At 39.7% G+C, this 16,734-nt stretch overlaps 1 protein-coding gene across 12 annotated transcripts in view; it reads right to left on the bottom strand.

The window, feature by feature from the left end:
• The window catches only part of TLN2 (talin 2), a 105,069-nt gene that overhangs the window by 43,568 nt on the left and 44,767 nt on the right, over positions 1 to 16,734 (bottom strand). For all 12 annotated transcript variants that reach the window (XM_079318234.1, XM_079318228.1, XM_079318230.1 and 9 more), the window contains 16 exons: positions 16,027 to 16,131; positions 15,584 to 15,739; positions 14,603 to 14,704; positions 13,119 to 13,195; positions 11,337 to 11,517; positions 10,015 to 10,128; positions 9,285 to 9,393; positions 8,442 to 8,650; positions 8,213 to 8,311; positions 7,026 to 7,193; positions 6,639 to 6,933; positions 4,892 to 5,058; positions 3,716 to 3,844; positions 2,392 to 2,505; positions 1,125 to 1,238; positions 331 to 465 (listed from right to left, as the gene is read on the bottom strand). In XM_079318234.1, coding sequence (XP_079174360.1) covers positions 331 to 465; positions 1,125 to 1,238; positions 2,392 to 2,505; positions 3,716 to 3,844; positions 4,892 to 5,058; positions 6,639 to 6,933; positions 7,026 to 7,193; positions 8,213 to 8,311; positions 8,442 to 8,650; positions 9,285 to 9,393; positions 10,015 to 10,128; positions 11,337 to 11,517; positions 13,119 to 13,195; positions 14,603 to 14,704; positions 15,584 to 15,739; positions 16,027 to 16,131 — 2,274 coding nt within the window. The remainder of the gene's footprint in view (positions 1 to 330; positions 466 to 1,124; positions 1,239 to 2,391; positions 2,506 to 3,715; positions 3,845 to 4,891; positions 5,059 to 6,638; positions 6,934 to 7,025; positions 7,194 to 8,212; positions 8,312 to 8,441; positions 8,651 to 9,284; positions 9,394 to 10,014; positions 10,129 to 11,336; positions 11,518 to 13,118; positions 13,196 to 14,602; positions 14,705 to 15,583; positions 15,740 to 16,026; positions 16,132 to 16,734) is intronic.

Here is a 16,734-nt window from a genome sequence, read left to right as displayed (position 1 = left end):
CCATTCACAATTACAGCAGTAAGCAGAGTTGGGTTCTCACTGGTTTGGTGGGCATGAGATGTGCTCCCTTTTCCCTGCTCTCCCTGGAACGTAGCTCAGAGTCCTGATGTGCTGCTTTGCTCACATTTGTCTGGTATGGAAAGGGTAGCATAATCTTTTAAAGTTTTCTTGTCACTTCTCCCTCCCCTTTGTGTCACGATAGAGGCCACCTGGGAGTCTGAGCAAAGTGTACACAAAACTGCAGTGAGAGGTGAGCACTGCCTGATGAGCCATTCCCCCAGGGGAGACAAAGTCCTCTAGTTTCAGCTGATTAAACCAGTATTTTCCTACCTTCTGGGAGGCAGTTCTTAGCTCAGCCAAGCTGGTAGCAAGATTCTTTGCACACTGACTGAGCTGCATTGCTGCTGCTTGGTCAGTCACTGTGGGGACAGCAGCTTTAGCAGATGCCACCATTTTACTTCCAGGCTGTTCAAAGAACAACAGTGAACACAATTGGTTTTACCAGCTCATTTTCTTTAAAGAAGGTTTAGGATTCAGTAAAACTGCTTCCTCCATTCACACACTCATGAGGTTCCTAGATTTTTCTTTAATGACTAGCACATTCCTGCTCCTTAAATTGGAACACCCTGTTACAAATCTGTCACATTTCCAAGTCCTCTGCAGCAGGACTCAACTTTGCTTTACTGGGACAACAACTACTCCTTTGGTTCCAAAGTCTGCCTGAGGCCTTTGAATACTCATGCTACTACTTCAAAATACTGAAATGTGAAATTTTGCCATTCAGCATCCATATGGTACAATCAGGTCAAGGTGGCAGAGATGGCAAATTTCTATGTTTCTAAATATTAACCTCTGCCAAAATCCTATGAAATTAAAATTGTAAATCAAGCAATGCCCCTACACAGGGATTACTGCTGATACAACTAAAAAACTTTGCTGATTCTCATAATCACCACTGTACACATATACAGCCACAGGGGAGATGGATCAATATGTGACTCCAGAGAGAACCATACAGCAAATACTCAGAGTGAGAACAATTTACTGCTTATTTATCACAGATGAAAACATACAGCACTAAAAAATTGCTTTTTGCATCCACTGCAATGATTGATTCACTTCACCTGAAGGAAATTCTGGCTGGAATTTATTAAAGCAAGCTGGGCACTGAGGTCTTCTGCCTGAGCTTGACTTCCTCTCACACCCTGCACCAGCTGAGGAATGTGGTCTGCAACATTCTAAAATGGACAAAGGGAAAAGATTTTTAGTAAATAAACAAAACCTCAAAATCCTCTGAAAATAAAACAAGCAGGCTTAAAGACAACTGCAGTTTCTGAAGTAAAATACTCCTGGGTTGTCACAGAATTAATCATTGCATGGAACCAAATTAATACTCAATAGTACGTTTTTAGAGATATTCTACTTTAAAAAATCATTATTCAATCTACTTATTAATTAAAGGCTCCTACAAGACAATCCAAGATTTTTATGCTGAATTGTGTACATTTAGTATTAATTATTTTCTTCACATGTTCAGATGTCAGCAGGCATACCTTGAAATCTGTGATCTTACAGCTTTAACTTCAAGCTAGGAATCATGGTAACCCTACAGTAAGGTCTGTCACTTATATTTTTATGGTGACATTTAAGGTCCCAGTTGCTTGGAAGGGGAACACATCAGAATAGCAGATGCAGTTGTTACTTATATGACCAATGACATAACTGGTAAGTTAAACAAGAATTTCACTCATTATAGTGAATAGTGATTATAATATATATACAGTGATTATAAACCACTATTGCCACTCCATTTTTCATTACAAAAATCCAAAGGTTACCTCTATCCCACAACAGACCTCATTCCCATTTCACTGCATATATGATTCAACAGCCTGTTTTGATGATCATGGCACTACTCCCTTAAAGATCACACTCATACACTGGATGCACAGCCAAGGCTTAGAATCAGAGTCAGGGAATCACAAATTCCTGAGCAACTGGACCCCTCTGTACAGTGCTTTCAGCACAGCTCTGCACATCTTCCATCACTGGCTGATCTGTACCAAAACTTGTAGTAAAATTACTTATTTCAGGTGAATTGGCTCTTACTGAACAGTTACCCACCTTTTCTAAGGTGTACCAGTCAAATCTTACATGGCATTAACAGTAGCTCAGCTTTGCAAAGCTCTACAAACAGCAATGCACAGATAATACAGTAAATGGGGGCTCTCCAAAATCCATAAACATACATACTGGTTTTATTTGTTGTGGATTTATTTTTTTTAAAGCTCCTTTTGAGGTTGCAACAGTATTACAGAAGGTGATCCTCATCAGTTCCCCCTAAAGCAGAACTCAAGAGTTATTATTTGTCACAGGCTGTGCTGTGTTTACCTTGCAGCTCTGGACAAGTTGCTGGTGGGCTGCTGTGTTCTTATTGGAAACAGCTGCATTCTGAGAAGCTGCAATAGTCTGAGTAGCAGCAGCTGCAGCTTGCTTGGCTGCAATCTTTGGAGAAAAAGAAAGCTAAATCAGTGCTAAAATGGAGTAATTCAGAGGATGAAATACACATTACTATAGGTAACTTTGACAGTAACAACATCAACAAATTAATACATTTTATCCCTTAATTTGAATGCCTTAAGAAAACTTCAACTGACTGCCACTGCTCTTCTCTCAAGCTGAAAATTATTTGAATACTGTTATCCATCTCTAATTTGCCAATAAAGAAAAAGGCAGAGTTAAAAGCATTCTATGCCCTTACTCTTTCATAGCTTAGGTTCCAACAGGAGGAAGATAAGTGAACTACAAACAGCAAAAATGGTGTAAACTATGAGCTCCTTATGAAGGTCAGAGAAAAAAAAGGCAAAGTGCACACAATGCCTCACACTGCTACACTGATACCTCTGACCCAGGATGCAAAGGAGCCAATTTCTCCTGAGATTGTTCTATGGCAAAATCAAAGGTACTAAAATGACAGAGAGGTACAAAATACTGGTATTTCTGAGTCTAAAAGCATTATGAAGACCTTCTTCAAATGTTATTATCAGCATCACCCCATTACAAAAATAAAAATTCAACAAGTCATGCAAGGTTGTACTGTACTAACAGGACCACTAAACAGACCAAGCATGAAATTTTTTGTAAGGCAGTATATAACAGCAAAACATAAAATACTCTTTGCATAAAACTTTCTTGAATGCAATTAGAAAATTACAGACATTAGCCCATCTGTCTTTTCTCCATTTTAGTTGAGAATGTGAAGATCAAACTTTGCCTACAAAACAAACTTCCATGGTATTTTATCCTTACTAAATTGCCTCTCTCTTGACTGGGCCACTAGATAGGATGTACTTTTTACTTCCATTTCTGCTTCTTGACTCTGAGTAATTTCCCAGTTCAATTGGATATGCTGTGATTCAACTATGTACAGAAATTCATATGGAACTCTCTATCCTGAGATACTGTGTGTAAATGGCTCATCATAAAGACAGCAATGAAGCAGTTACAGCTCAGCTGTTTAATTTTAGGACTAAGCCATCATCAAAAGCCTTCTGAGTCAAATCCTTACACCACCACCTCTGTGATACAAGTCACTCAATTTTCTGAGGACTGTATTATGATATACTGGCATGTTTAATTCTAAGCTTTGTACTCTGGAACTGAGTTTATGGAGCTGTCATTCTCAGCTTAGCACTTGCACTACATGGTTTCCAACCTCTAATCTGTTGACAATTTTCTTCTTGATGGCATTCTGTGCAGCAGCATTTGTAGCAACCCTCAGCCCCTCTGCTGCTTCTCTCAGACGCTGCTGCTGATCCTCATTTTCAGGATTGGCTGCAGCTCCCTGCAAAAAATTTCCAAGCAAAAACCATAAGTCTGAGTAAAAATGAATGGGGAAAAATGTGGATGAACATCAAGACTTAAGTTCAGACAGCATCTGCTACATCAGCATTCATCTTCCTTGAATTATCTTAAGGAAAGTTAGAAGAACACTGATGTATTACAAAATTTCAAAGCAGAAAGTCTGTTTCCAGTGGAAGGTGTTACTGTCCATGTCTGGAACTTACAGGAAGAGAGCTGAACTTCAGGTGCTTGGGAAAAAAGCCTTTTTAAACTCTTCCTCTATGATCTGAAATAATGTACTTGTATGAACACAGATTTTTGAAAAAATCCTAGTTTTTAAAATTCTCAATTCGATATGTCTTTCAGTAACTGCAGTTCAAAACTAGAAGTTTAGCATGGTAGATTTTCTCCATTTGAAATCAGAAAATATGGGAAAGTCAAGGATAGGCAGCCAAACATACAGGCCTTTTGGAGCCCCAGCAGAATGGCTGGCCCTGCTGCCATAAAAATCATTTTAGGATCTGGGAAACAAGTCAAAGGACATATTCTCCCCTAACAGATTGAAACAGGTTTCCAGGACAAAAAAGGGAAGATAAGTTGTGATATTTGCCTCTTGTGAGAAAGAGGAGGGAAGGATGTTGAGGGGAACAACACAGGCAAGATTCCCCAGGTGAAGGAAACTGTTTCTTAGACAGAGGGGCATTGGTTTGTAATAACTCAAGTAAGAGATTGCAGTGGTTTTGTTGTTCCATTTGTACTGGTACAGGACTCTGCACCATAACAGGTGGTAACTGCCCTACATGACTTCAGTCATGACCACTGTACACACAAGAAAGCAGTGCAAGATATTTTAAAACCAAAAAAATCCAGCTGGCTAATAAATTGGTTTTTGGAATGTACCTAGGGTAAGTCATTAAATGCCAAAGTTTTTACAGGATAAGAGAAACCATCTTTACTTTCAGCCAGATCCTAACCATAAATCCCACACACCCTCTCTTCGTTGTGTACAGCCTTACAATCTTAAGTTGATGATTCATTTTTCTGGTACCTTTGCAGCTTCTACCATGCGTGCTGTGGAATCTGCCAGGAGCTTTGCAGCAGCCAGAAGCTTCTTGGAGTTCTCCATGTCAATCTCTGCCTCTGCATCAGACCTCATGGCATTGACAAGGTCGGAGGTGGCCTGTGCCAGCACCCGCGCCTGCCGCACCATTTCACCTGGGGAGCACAGCTGCATTTTTACCTTCTCCTCTCTGCATTTCAGTCTTGGTTTCATAATTCAGCATCATTCCCCAAGGCAAAAATGAAATTACATTCGCTGAAATATTTTTTTGTTTGAAAATTATACACACAGATATATACATATATATACATGTAACTTGAAAGTTTCGTAAATGAATTTTGGGTTCCAATATAAATGACAGAAACCACAACAGTAGAGATCAAGAAAAAAGTGTAGTATTTGCAATCTACATAGCAAGACAAAATATATATATTTTTAGGTAATTTTGAATATACAGGTTCAAGGAAACTCCTGTCCCAGCAAACACTAATAATTTTGCTTTCAAATCACAGTAAAGATTTCACTCCTTCAATAAAAATTATCCATCTTCTTCCAGTGTTTCTGGGGAATTATCTTTTGTCTAATATAAACTAGGAACTTTGGCAGAAAGCACTTAGCATCATTAAGATCATTTTAGCCAAAACCATCTTGTTTTTTGTTTTAGAAGCTGTACTTTTAGAAACATCTCAGAAGAAAAAGCAGATGTGAGTTTAAAAACCTGTAGCAAAATCTATGCATAATAACACCAGTCACCAGCTGCCTGCCTTCTTATTTGGAGATGAGAAATTGCTATACAATTCTATGAAGTGAAGCAGCAGCAGAAAACAGAAAATATTACTGTGTTCCTTTAGCACGGTTTTGATTGTTTTCACTGAATATTTACCCCATCTAGCACACAGCTATGTGCATGTTGCTGATTTATATTATGGGCTGGATCACTACCCATAGTGACAACAGCACTAGCTTAGAAGCACAAAACAGAGAAGGATTTTTATTTTCTCAACTTGAAAGGTACTGTGGAGGTTCTTGGACCTCTGGTGCTCTATGGCACCAACTCTGAAGCTCTTGGCTCCTACTTCATTGGGTTATCTTAAATAAGCAAAGCAGCTAAAAAGGTTATTTATTACAAAGCACATCTTATTACAAAGCACATCAAAGGCAATAGCAGACAAGCAATAGCAAAGCAGCAGCAATAAGTGAATGCAAATGACTAAAAGCCCTGGCAAAAGCCAATGGTTAAAAGCACCAACTCTCCCCAATACAAACTCTTATATAGGATTTTTCCAGCAAGCTAAGATGCAAACTCAGACCACCACTCCTTAACCTATTAGAATTCTAGTATTCTTAGCACACCAGGTTATAGAACTACACGTATACCCTATCTTGTTCTATTTGAAAAATGTCAGCAATATTCTTGCTATAGCTGTATTATCCCTAAGTCCTGTATGCAACTGTGGGCTTGGTGCCTCTTGCTGAAGACATCAGTGTGTTTCAACCTTCACTAGAACTTGTACTGCTGCTGTGGCATTTGAAAGCTTTCATTTACTAAATAAATTAGTAAGTTTCAGGAGTGAGTTCTAACCCAACTTCTACTTAAATGTCTACTTGATGCGCGAGTGGCTCAACATACTTCAACCACCCAAAATTCAACCCCCGCACCCCGATTTCTCCGAGTGATTCGGACAGACCCAACAGCACACGCACGAACGGTGGCAAGCTGTCGTCAGGAACTCACCAGCATCTCCCATGGAGCTGAAGATGCTCTCGGTGACACACATGATGGTGTCGGTGGCCTGGTCGTAGCGGCCGATGGGCTCCCCGCGGCTGGCGAACTGCCGCACGTGCTGCAGGAGGTCGCCGAGCGCCTGGCTGACGATGCCGGCGGCTGCGCTCACCTGCTTCAGCAGCTCGCTGTCGTCCGTAGCAGCCTGGCAGGCACGCACACAGTTCTCCACTGAGCGGTCCACCAGCTTGCCTGCCTCAATCAGCTGCTCCTGGCACACCGGGGAGCTGATGGTGGGACTCACCACCTGCAGGAGAGAGCGCCCGGATAACACGTAGCGGCTCGTTTTTAATGCGCGGCAGAACCCGCCGGGCACGATGCTGTGCCCCTGTGACTCACCTTAGCACAAGCCACCAGCTGGGAAGTAGAGAGGGCACACTGGGTAGCAGCAGCAATGACCCTGTTCTGCAGGACAGTGTCCTCAGCCACCTGTGCTACATTCTTGGCCTTCAGCACGACCATGGCGGCGGCGTTGGCAACAGCTTTGGCCAAACTCATCAGGACATCCTGGTAAAGTAAAGGGACAACTCGGTCTGAGACAATAAAAGCACTCAGGTGTTAATTCCTGCAATCCCTAAGTTCAAATAATTTTTTCCCATTTCCCCACTTAAAATCTCATCCATATACTTCAGATTTTTAGTAGGATGGAGTCTTCTTAATGCTTCAATTGTTAAAATGACCTGGTTTTCCAGTAAAGAAAATACTTCCAATACATTTATTTATGATGTCAACTTGACAGCAGGCAGAAAACCTTGCATTTCAAAAATCAAACCCACTACTTTTTGTTTTGCTTTTAGATATGATAAACCATCTCTTTACTTACCCACTTTCTCTAACACACCATAATATAGGTAAGAATGCTTAAAATCCTTCTCTTAGCCAAGAGCTGTAATACATATATTTAACACAAATGAGAATTCTGATGGAGTTCACAGATTCACTGCTGGATGAAGTGGTAAAAGAGGCTTATAAGTTGTATTAGCACACACAGTGCACTCCAGAGCTCTATCTGCTGCTGGAAAGAACCTTCCCTTGGTTTTGGTTAAACACATCCTTGGCATACAGTGAAAAAATCCACACATGATTTTTATAGAGGATTTAAGAGCACTGGTCTTAAGCTGCTAACAGCAAACACTTAAGTCATGAAGCATCATGATTTTGTAACTGATGCTACAATTCATCTTAAGGAATTTTTGTTTGTAATACAATGGTTTTTTCTACTCAGTTTACCATGTATGTCTACATGTTTACATGTATACACACAAACATAAAAAACACATAGACTCCACTATATTTAATGAGCAGAAACATAGTACAAAAAGCTCTCCATGAAGTATGACAGCATCTGTATGATGCTGGGGTTCCTGTGAAATCAGCACTCTGTGATGGTGTACCTAAACCAAAATTTATTCAATCAGCATAGAGAAACTCCAGCATTTTCTAACCACACTTCAAGCAGCCTGGCTTTATGCAGGGACCTCTTCATTACAGAACTGCACAGTTCTGACAAGCAACCCCCTCGTTACCTGGAACCTTTCATCTGTTTCATTCTCTCCAATTTGTCTCAGTAGCTCCCCACTTGCTTGTCCAATGCTTCCAGCTGCAGTCAAAACTGTCTGGCGAGGCTGGGGAGAGGTGAAATGCATTAATTCAAAGAAAATACTTGCATTTTAGATTTCCTCAAGGAACTACTACATTAGTGTGCAAGAAATATGGCTAAAAAAGAGGGAACCTGGGAAGTTTTTCTTTACTCACCTCTCCTGAAGTAGGTTGCACAGCTTTCAGCAAGTCTGACACAGCACTGGCCAAGGTTCGAGCAGCTTTCAGGAGATCTTCTCCACTTCCAATTTCATCATCCATGAGAGCAGCAAGCAGTTTCACACCTTTGGACATCTCAGTGAGGTTGGAGGAGATAGTTGTAATTGCACATCCCACAGCAGTGTAATCAGTGTCAACTGGGTCCCCTGCAAAGCAAATGTTTTCCAATGATCAGAATGCAGCTACAACAAGCTACACTCTAATGAGAGATAAGTGATATTTCAAGACAGCCAAGCAATGCCTACTAAATATGTGTCACTGAAAAAAACCCATTAGATTGCTATAAATTTTCAGATTTCTACATTTCTTCTGCAATAATCTATCCTCTAATAGAATGACTCTTTATTCAATGCAATGTGCTGAGAAGTCCATGGTTTCAGCCTCTTTCAATACAAAAGAACTTAAGGTAATAGAGTCTTGTCTCCTTTAAGCCACTGGCAGCTCCCTCAACTTGTATTTTGCTGAAGAAAAACCCACTGTCAATAAAAACAATCTCTCCTTAACAACTGCCAGATCAATGATGCTTTCTTGTAGTAATCTTGCACTCTGTACTCTGTTGGATAAGCAAGCTATATTTTATCTTTACTGACTGTTACACCTTTAGAGAAACTGAAGATAGAAAAAATTGTGTTGGGAGGGACACCAAGTTTGCTCCACTCAATGTGCTTAGTTATTGGTGTGTTTTAAAAAAATATTCTGCAGCTGCCCAATACTCAGTTCATACTTGATTTAGACTGACAAATAAGAGACTGCAAGGAAATCCTTCCCATTGAAATTTACCTGCTGTTAGGTTAACAACAGATGCAGTTCCTGCAGTGATTGCATCAACTTGAGAGTGTATTTCATGTTTTGATTCATCAACCTTGTTCTGAACCCATACTCTTGATGCCTAAAGAGCAATAACAAAAAGAAGAATTAAGAACTGCAGTGAGGTTCTGTAAGGCAAGATACTATGTATTTATCCCATTCCTTTGTGAAATTTTAAAGGTGAAACAGAAGACAAGCAGCAGGCCCTTAGAGTGAAATATGAAAGCAAGCATTTTCTTCTGCTAATTCATTAATTAGATTTGCTCTCACATTTCAACAGCTGCCCTTTTAAGGTAAATGCCATAAGAAAAGCTAAACACTCTTGACTGACAGTCCCACATAAGCAATAACCCTCTGTCTCCATCCTCCTGCCCTAACCTAACAACACAATCATGTTTTGATCTTATTTTCCATGTCTCTGTGAGGCACTAAGTCCAGCCATTAATACTTGTTTATAGTTTGTGTTTAACTGTACATATGCCCAGAAAACAAAAGCATTCTAGGCAGGTTTATGCAAGGAAGTTTGCAACATCTGATCTCAGAAGGCTGAGATGGACCACTGTGAATTTCTTAAAGAGAGCACAAAATTTTTGCCCCATCTTAAAAGCTTTAGCAATACCACTTTAGATCTGAGGACAATGACTAAATTGGTGTGTAAACTACCCAAATCCCTTAGGCTCCTTTCTGATGGATTAGCACTCACCATGTCCTGCCCCAGAGGTGGCAGGTTGTCCACTTCACTGAGGTCAGCCTGTGCCTGCTGGACAGCGTGCATGCTGGTGTTGATGGTGCCCATCAGGGCTTGCTGAGCTGAGGTCTGCAAGGCAGAGCAAGGCAATGGCTGTGCTGTGCTCCACACAGCACTGCAGGCACATGCTGTGTGCATGAAGAGACCCTGAGTGACAGCAGGCCATTTCAGAGCTGCCTTTTCCCTGGCACAATGGAGAAAACAAAGCCCTCAAACTCTTCCCCAAGTCTTGGTTCTGCTCGTGCCATTTTACATCTGCAGGACTTTCACACACATATAAAGTGCTCAATTTTCTCAGTTCAAACAATGGCTGACAGACACACAAACCTACTGCTGCATTCAAGCAACATGAAAACTCCATTTGCTTCTAGGAGATCATTACTGATTTCCTGGGACAGCCTCCCAGTGCAATCAAGGATGATTCTAAAACTAAATTGTCATCAATATGCATAAGCTAACAGGAAACTGAAGGGGTTTAGGCAGAGCAAGATGCTGTCTGTATTGGGTATTTGTGGCCAAGTTTTAGCTGCAGGGGTTGCCTCTGGGAGAATTAGCCAGGGGCTGTCCCATGCTAGAAGGATTTTTAGCTTTCATCTGTTTCTCAACATCCAACTGCATTTTAATGGACAATTAATTAAAGTCATTTTCTCCAAGCTGATTCTGTTTCGGCCATGAAGAAAATTGATGATCTCCCTGTCTTTATCTTGACCTATACTGATGTTAAGCTTTCTTTAATCTTATATACACACTTCTTCAGTTGAGGAGTAGGAATGCCTGCTGAGCAGGCATCTGGCAAACAGCCAAGGTCAATTCACAACACAGACTACACTTCTAGTAGTATGTCATGATTTCAACCATTGATTATATTCTCTAAATGCTGTTCAGGGCTTGAGAAAGTCTTTCCATTTAAATGAGAAAAAGCACTATCAGCTTTAAGCCTGCTAAAAAATTTCAAAGTTGGTGATATATATATATCTAGTGATAAGCTAGAATAAGCTACAATTGCTTACTTTTGCCAATCTTTAAACCTCTTTTTTTTTCCCCTTTGAATATTTGTTTTAACCACTTAGAACTAAAAGAGGGTGGAAGAATCTGTTTAAAGAAAATGAGGAAATAAATCAAATATTTAAAATTTAAATATTTAAGGGATACTCAAAACATTGTTTTGGTAGAACAGGCAGGACACGACTCCTGCTTTCAGAAATGCGCACAACATCCTGTTTCTGCCTACATGCTGCACAGACAGGCTTCACAAACAAAACAAGGAGGCTTCTCACGAGTGGGGGCATGTGTCCTCTGTGCATCTGGCCAGTTGTGACCTGCTGCTGAGGGGAAGGCATGATGCCAATGTTGAAAGTCTCAGGGCCACTGGAGCCCGAGCGCATCACGGCCGGCAGCGCCACCGAGCCATGCTCCACTTTGCCAGTCCTGTTAAACTGCTGCTGCAGGATGGTGGATCTGGGGAAAAAAAAAAAACATGCAGAACAGTATTAGTGAGCTCCTGGAAATGCAGTTCTGAAAGCTGTTCTTCCTCTAGGATTTAAATTGCATTTTATAACATCTGGAAAGCTTTGTGGTTATTCCTTCGAACCGTTTTCTAATATATTGGAAAAAAGATAATCTGGGGCTTCTGGCAGATTAATTATTAATAGCACTAATTATCAGGCACCAAGAAAAGATGGCAATGTGCAGTTTTGTTAAACATGATACAATAGCTTTATCCCTTTTAGAAGCATGGCAGACAGAGCCAGAACAGGGTTTATGAAATAACAACTGCTTCATTTCAGTTATATCACAGGCTGATCAATAGAAAATAGAAGCATGAACCTTGTGGAGATCTTTTGCAAGTACTCCCAAGAACTGAGATAAAAACTTGCTTTCTTCTCCCTTTATGCAAACAAGCACACATAGTACTTGCAAATAATTTGGCAGTTCCACCAGATACTGGGCTGGAGAATAATAAATAAAGTTACTGCCATCCATGGTCATGGATTGCTTTGCCAGATATACTGCTCATAGTTCAACATGATTCAACATTTAATAGCTAGAAGCATTGACAGAAATTCAGGCTGCAACAACAACACTCTGCTGAGGGTTAAAAAAGAATTGATTTCAACTATGAAAAAAACCTTGTATTTATCTACTACAAATTTTGGGCTTCTCTGGACAGCACTTAACAAACAGTATCTTCTGGAAGTGATTTGGAAAGGGCCATAGGAAAATAAAGCACATCTGAACATGTGTGATCCATCAAAAGACCACAAAGACACATGAAATACCTAACAAATCTATGTCTCATAAACCATATACTTAACAATAAATCAAATGGACTTTTCACATACACACTGTTGAGACCCTCAAGAGTTCCAAGAAAAGACTTGAGTGGCTCATTACAGCTTAAAATGTCCCAAATCACAAATTTGTTTCTATTGTCTCATTGCATAGAAAGATTTGACATTCCTTTTCAGGAGTGTGGCCAGCTCTACAGTTCTGTGTTTTGCTGCATCCAGTTCCTCTCCCATCAAAACCATAACCTGATCTACTTGTACCAAACCCTTTCTTCTACCCACACCAAATGTCTGATGGGTTTGGCTGGTGAAATAAGCCAGCTCTGCTCATAACACTGTGTACAACTAAACTAACAGGTGTCAAATCTACTGGAAACCATGAAACTAGCAGAACCAAGTAATTAAAACCTTGTAAATTATACATGAAGATGAAAAAAATACAACTTTTCAGCTCTGCTTCAGCATCCCCCTCTCTGCCCTAGCATTTTATGGAATTACAGCCTGAGTGCCCTTGTTCAAGGGTCAAGTTAACACAAACTGCTGCCATTGCTGGCTGTCTTAAACAGCAATTTTGTGACAAATATCTGTTCTTCAATCCCTGCATGAAGCTGGGAGCCTGCTCAATTGCCTGGGGACAGTACTTCCTTCTATTGAAATACTCAGTAGAAAACCATTCTTCAGCAGTAATAACTGTACTACTTCATTTGGAGAAGCTGCCACAGCTAAATGGGGCACCCTTAAATACCATTTCCTCCTGTTGCATGCACTCACTTCTTAGGTGAAACAGACTCTTCCAACATGGTTGATTCCTCATCACCTTCAAGCCCAAATCTATCTTTACTTTGTTTCTGGAGGGGGAAAAGAAAAGATAAGTTAAACAATGTGCTGCTGCTTTCTCTCCACCATTTCCTTGACATTTGTCACAAATCTAAACAAATGACCTGCAGAGCCTTGTCTGGTGCTGAACACCATCCTGAACAGTAAGTGACAATACAAACTCTCCCAGAGAAGAGGAATTCTTCAGCATTTAACAGCCCAGGTTCTATACCCTGGCAGATGAAGTATGTGAAGGAAAAAAGCCTGCTGGTGCCTTTTTGAACAAAGGTAAAAGGAAAGTGCTGAAATGTTACTGTAGGGTGCTACCTATTGATGCCTTAAGATTTTAGCATTTATATTTTTCAAATCCTGTACTGCATTAGTGCACAACTCTAAACTCCATATAAAGTGTTAGTTAACTGTCTTCACATTTTGGTCAGACAAAACAATCCCTCTAGGCTTGAGATCCAAGGACACCCCTCAGCCTCAGGCCCCAAAAAGTATAAACAAAGCAAACTGGGGGAATACAACTTCATTATCTGAAGCTGCAATTGGAGGATTAACCCCTGATAAGTAAATGGATCAAACTTATATCTGTCTGAAAAACTTGTGACCATCATTCACTTTGAGTGTAGCCCTTTGGGGAGGATTTATCTGCCCTTAATGTACCTGAAAGCTCTTCATTAAATATATCCACTTTTATTCTTTTAACTTTGACCTCTGTTGCTATGTAAGCCTGAAAAAGGCATCACTAGCAGTAAGAAATACATACCCATAAGTGAGGACAATAAATTGAATACTGTCTCCAAGTCATTTTATCATAGGAACATTAAAGTTCAGGGCAGTCTGACTTCAGGCTGAAGATTGAGGCAGGGGTTTTTTAGTGCCAAGAAAGATTTGTAAAAATACATAAAAGCACAAAGTCTAAATCACTAGAAACAACAGGAAGCTACAAATCACAAAAATGTGCCTTATAAAAAGAGCCTATTTCTACTTGTTGCCTAGTGCAGAGAAATTCTCTGCTTTCCTCCTGCAAGCTGCATGATTTGTAATCTGAGTCCATATAAATGAATATAAATAGAGGAATATCCACTATGACTTTCCATTCAAGAGGAACTCCTTAAGCACATCTACATGAACACACTAGAGTTTGATTTTATGCATGAACTGAAACTCCCTATTTCTAGTCAAGATTGTGCTTTACTTCTGTAATAATGTGAGGTAAAAAAAAAAAAAAAAAAAAAAAATCTAGTGTTTTAAATTTAAATGTAATTAACAGCCTTGATTTTTCCAGAAGTAGTGCCTTACTTGCAGGTAAAAAAATACAACATCAAAACACATGATGCAACACTGATTCCATGAGAGCAAAACTGCAATTTGCACATATTCCAGTTTTTGCATTGGCTTTTTTGCTACAGGCCAAGATGTTAATACTGTACCTTCTTTAGGATGATATCAATGTAACCTGCAATTAATTGAGAGATCTGTTCTCCTTCAGTGGTTTGTACTGAATAATAGCTTTCCTGATATTCACCAAAATCCTGGAAAAAAAAAGGAAAAAACCCAAAACTTCTTTGAAAATGTCAAGTAAGTAAATGAAGAAACAGTACCAAATATGAGTGCAAAAATTCAAATTCTGAAATTGCATCAACATTTTATTATATTCAAGAGTAAGTTAAACTTCTCCAAGACTCTAAACCAGTCTGCATGCAAGATTGAGGGAAGAGAGAAAAAATGCTTTTTATTTCAGTTTAATCACAGATGTTTCATAACTTTAAATACTCAAGAGATACTTCATCTAACTTTATCAGTCACTTGAGGATGGAGGAAAGTTTTTTTAGAATTAAAATTTAGAATTAATTTTTTAGAATTAATCCTAAAGCATAATCATCCATACAACTGTAAATTAGGTGCACATTAATCAAGTGAATTTGCCTTTTGCTCCAACACTTTAAACAACCTTTCATATACAAACTTATGCTGCAGTGGTCTCCTATGGACCAAATAATTAGCAAAATATCACATTCATGAAGCTTCTCTAAGTTCATAATTATCAAAAACATGAATGAGCCAAATTTGTGTACATTCACATCTTCCAAGTCACAAAGTACATTATGAATGACAAGCACCACAACTATTTACACAAGTGTGAATAATAATCCTTTCTTAACTGTTTCATTAGTTAGGAACAAACCTGATTTAAACAGTGGTTTGTTGACAGTACATCTGAGACACTGGTCTATCTAGAAGCACCAAACTACACATTGAACCTGACTACAGCATGTGCCAATTTATTACTTGAGGACTCAGTGACACTCTATGGCCAGAAAATTAAGAGATACAAGTCACAGCACAGAAACTATTCCAAGTCTCCTTGCCACATAAATCCCCCATCCTCTGAATATCCACAGAGAGATTACCAGAGTGAAGCTTTTAGGTGAGGCAGCCCAGCGTTTCACAGTTGTCAGGGGCCATTCCTGCAGCACTTCCTTGGTTTTCTCATCCACACGCATCACTGAGTCTTTGGTGACCCCCAGCAAACGAGGGACCAGCTTGTTTTTGCCTTTCATTTTTTCCTATAACAAGGTGTGGAAGATCATTTTCCATACAAATGCAGCTTCCCACAAAAGAAAAAAATAGAATATACTGACAGAAGGAAGCAACTGGCATGCAGACAATGACAATTTAAAACTCCAGGCTTGGTTTGTCTGTTTACAATGATTTTCAGCAGTGCATTAAAAAGCTCTGGTCTTTACTGCATCTCACTCCTCCAGGAAACTGAAATATCTTAGTGGTCAAGCTAGAGGGAGCTGAGATAACCCATAATCCAGGGTGCAGGATGGTCACACAAGAGCTGCATTACCTTGACAAGGAAAAACGAGACCCCGTAGGTGCGCAGGGAACGTGCCAGCTTCACATACTTCACTTTGGCTTCTATTTCTGACATCTCACCACAGTTTTTGTGCTCCTGTAAGAGAGTTCAGAATCAAATAGGCAGAACCAAACAAAAAGGAAAAGGCTACAGCTTTTATCTATTTTAGGGTGTTTAGTTAATAATCAATGCAGTTGGAATATTTTTAAAAATAAACTGGGTAGAATTGTTAGCAAAATTATCATATAATGCCTCACATCAGAGAAAAGAAGCAACCTGGGCAAATAGAACACTTTGACCATCAACCATTCAATCTGTGCCTCAGACTATGTACATTAAATCCCTTCTGATACAGTTTAAGTTTTTTCCATCAAATGAAAATAATTCTAAATCTGAGTATCAATGATTTCTCTGAATAGTTCCTCCTGAAATACTCATCTAAGTGTGTTCTGTAACTCAGTATCTATTATTTAAACAATTTGGTCATTAATAGATTGATGATTACATATAAGTAATGACAGGTACCCATCTTATGGTTAAATTCCACCCCAGCATCTGCTCTCCTATCCAGACCACTGTGCTGAAAACCACATCCAGATGTCTCACTATTTAAATCCTGCTTGTGGGATTCTCTATCCCACCCCACCTTCCTCCTCAGGTGCTTCTGAACTGCTGGTTGCCACCTCTTTGATGCTCACA

This window comes from Erithacus rubecula (assembly GCF_903797595.1).
Source record: "Erithacus rubecula genome assembly, chromosome: 14".
NCBI classification, from domain to species: Eukaryota; Metazoa; Chordata; class Aves; order Passeriformes; family Muscicapidae; genus Erithacus; species Erithacus rubecula.
Note: the sequence above shows the minus strand (reverse complement) of the source record. Positions and strands in the feature narration are given on the sequence as shown.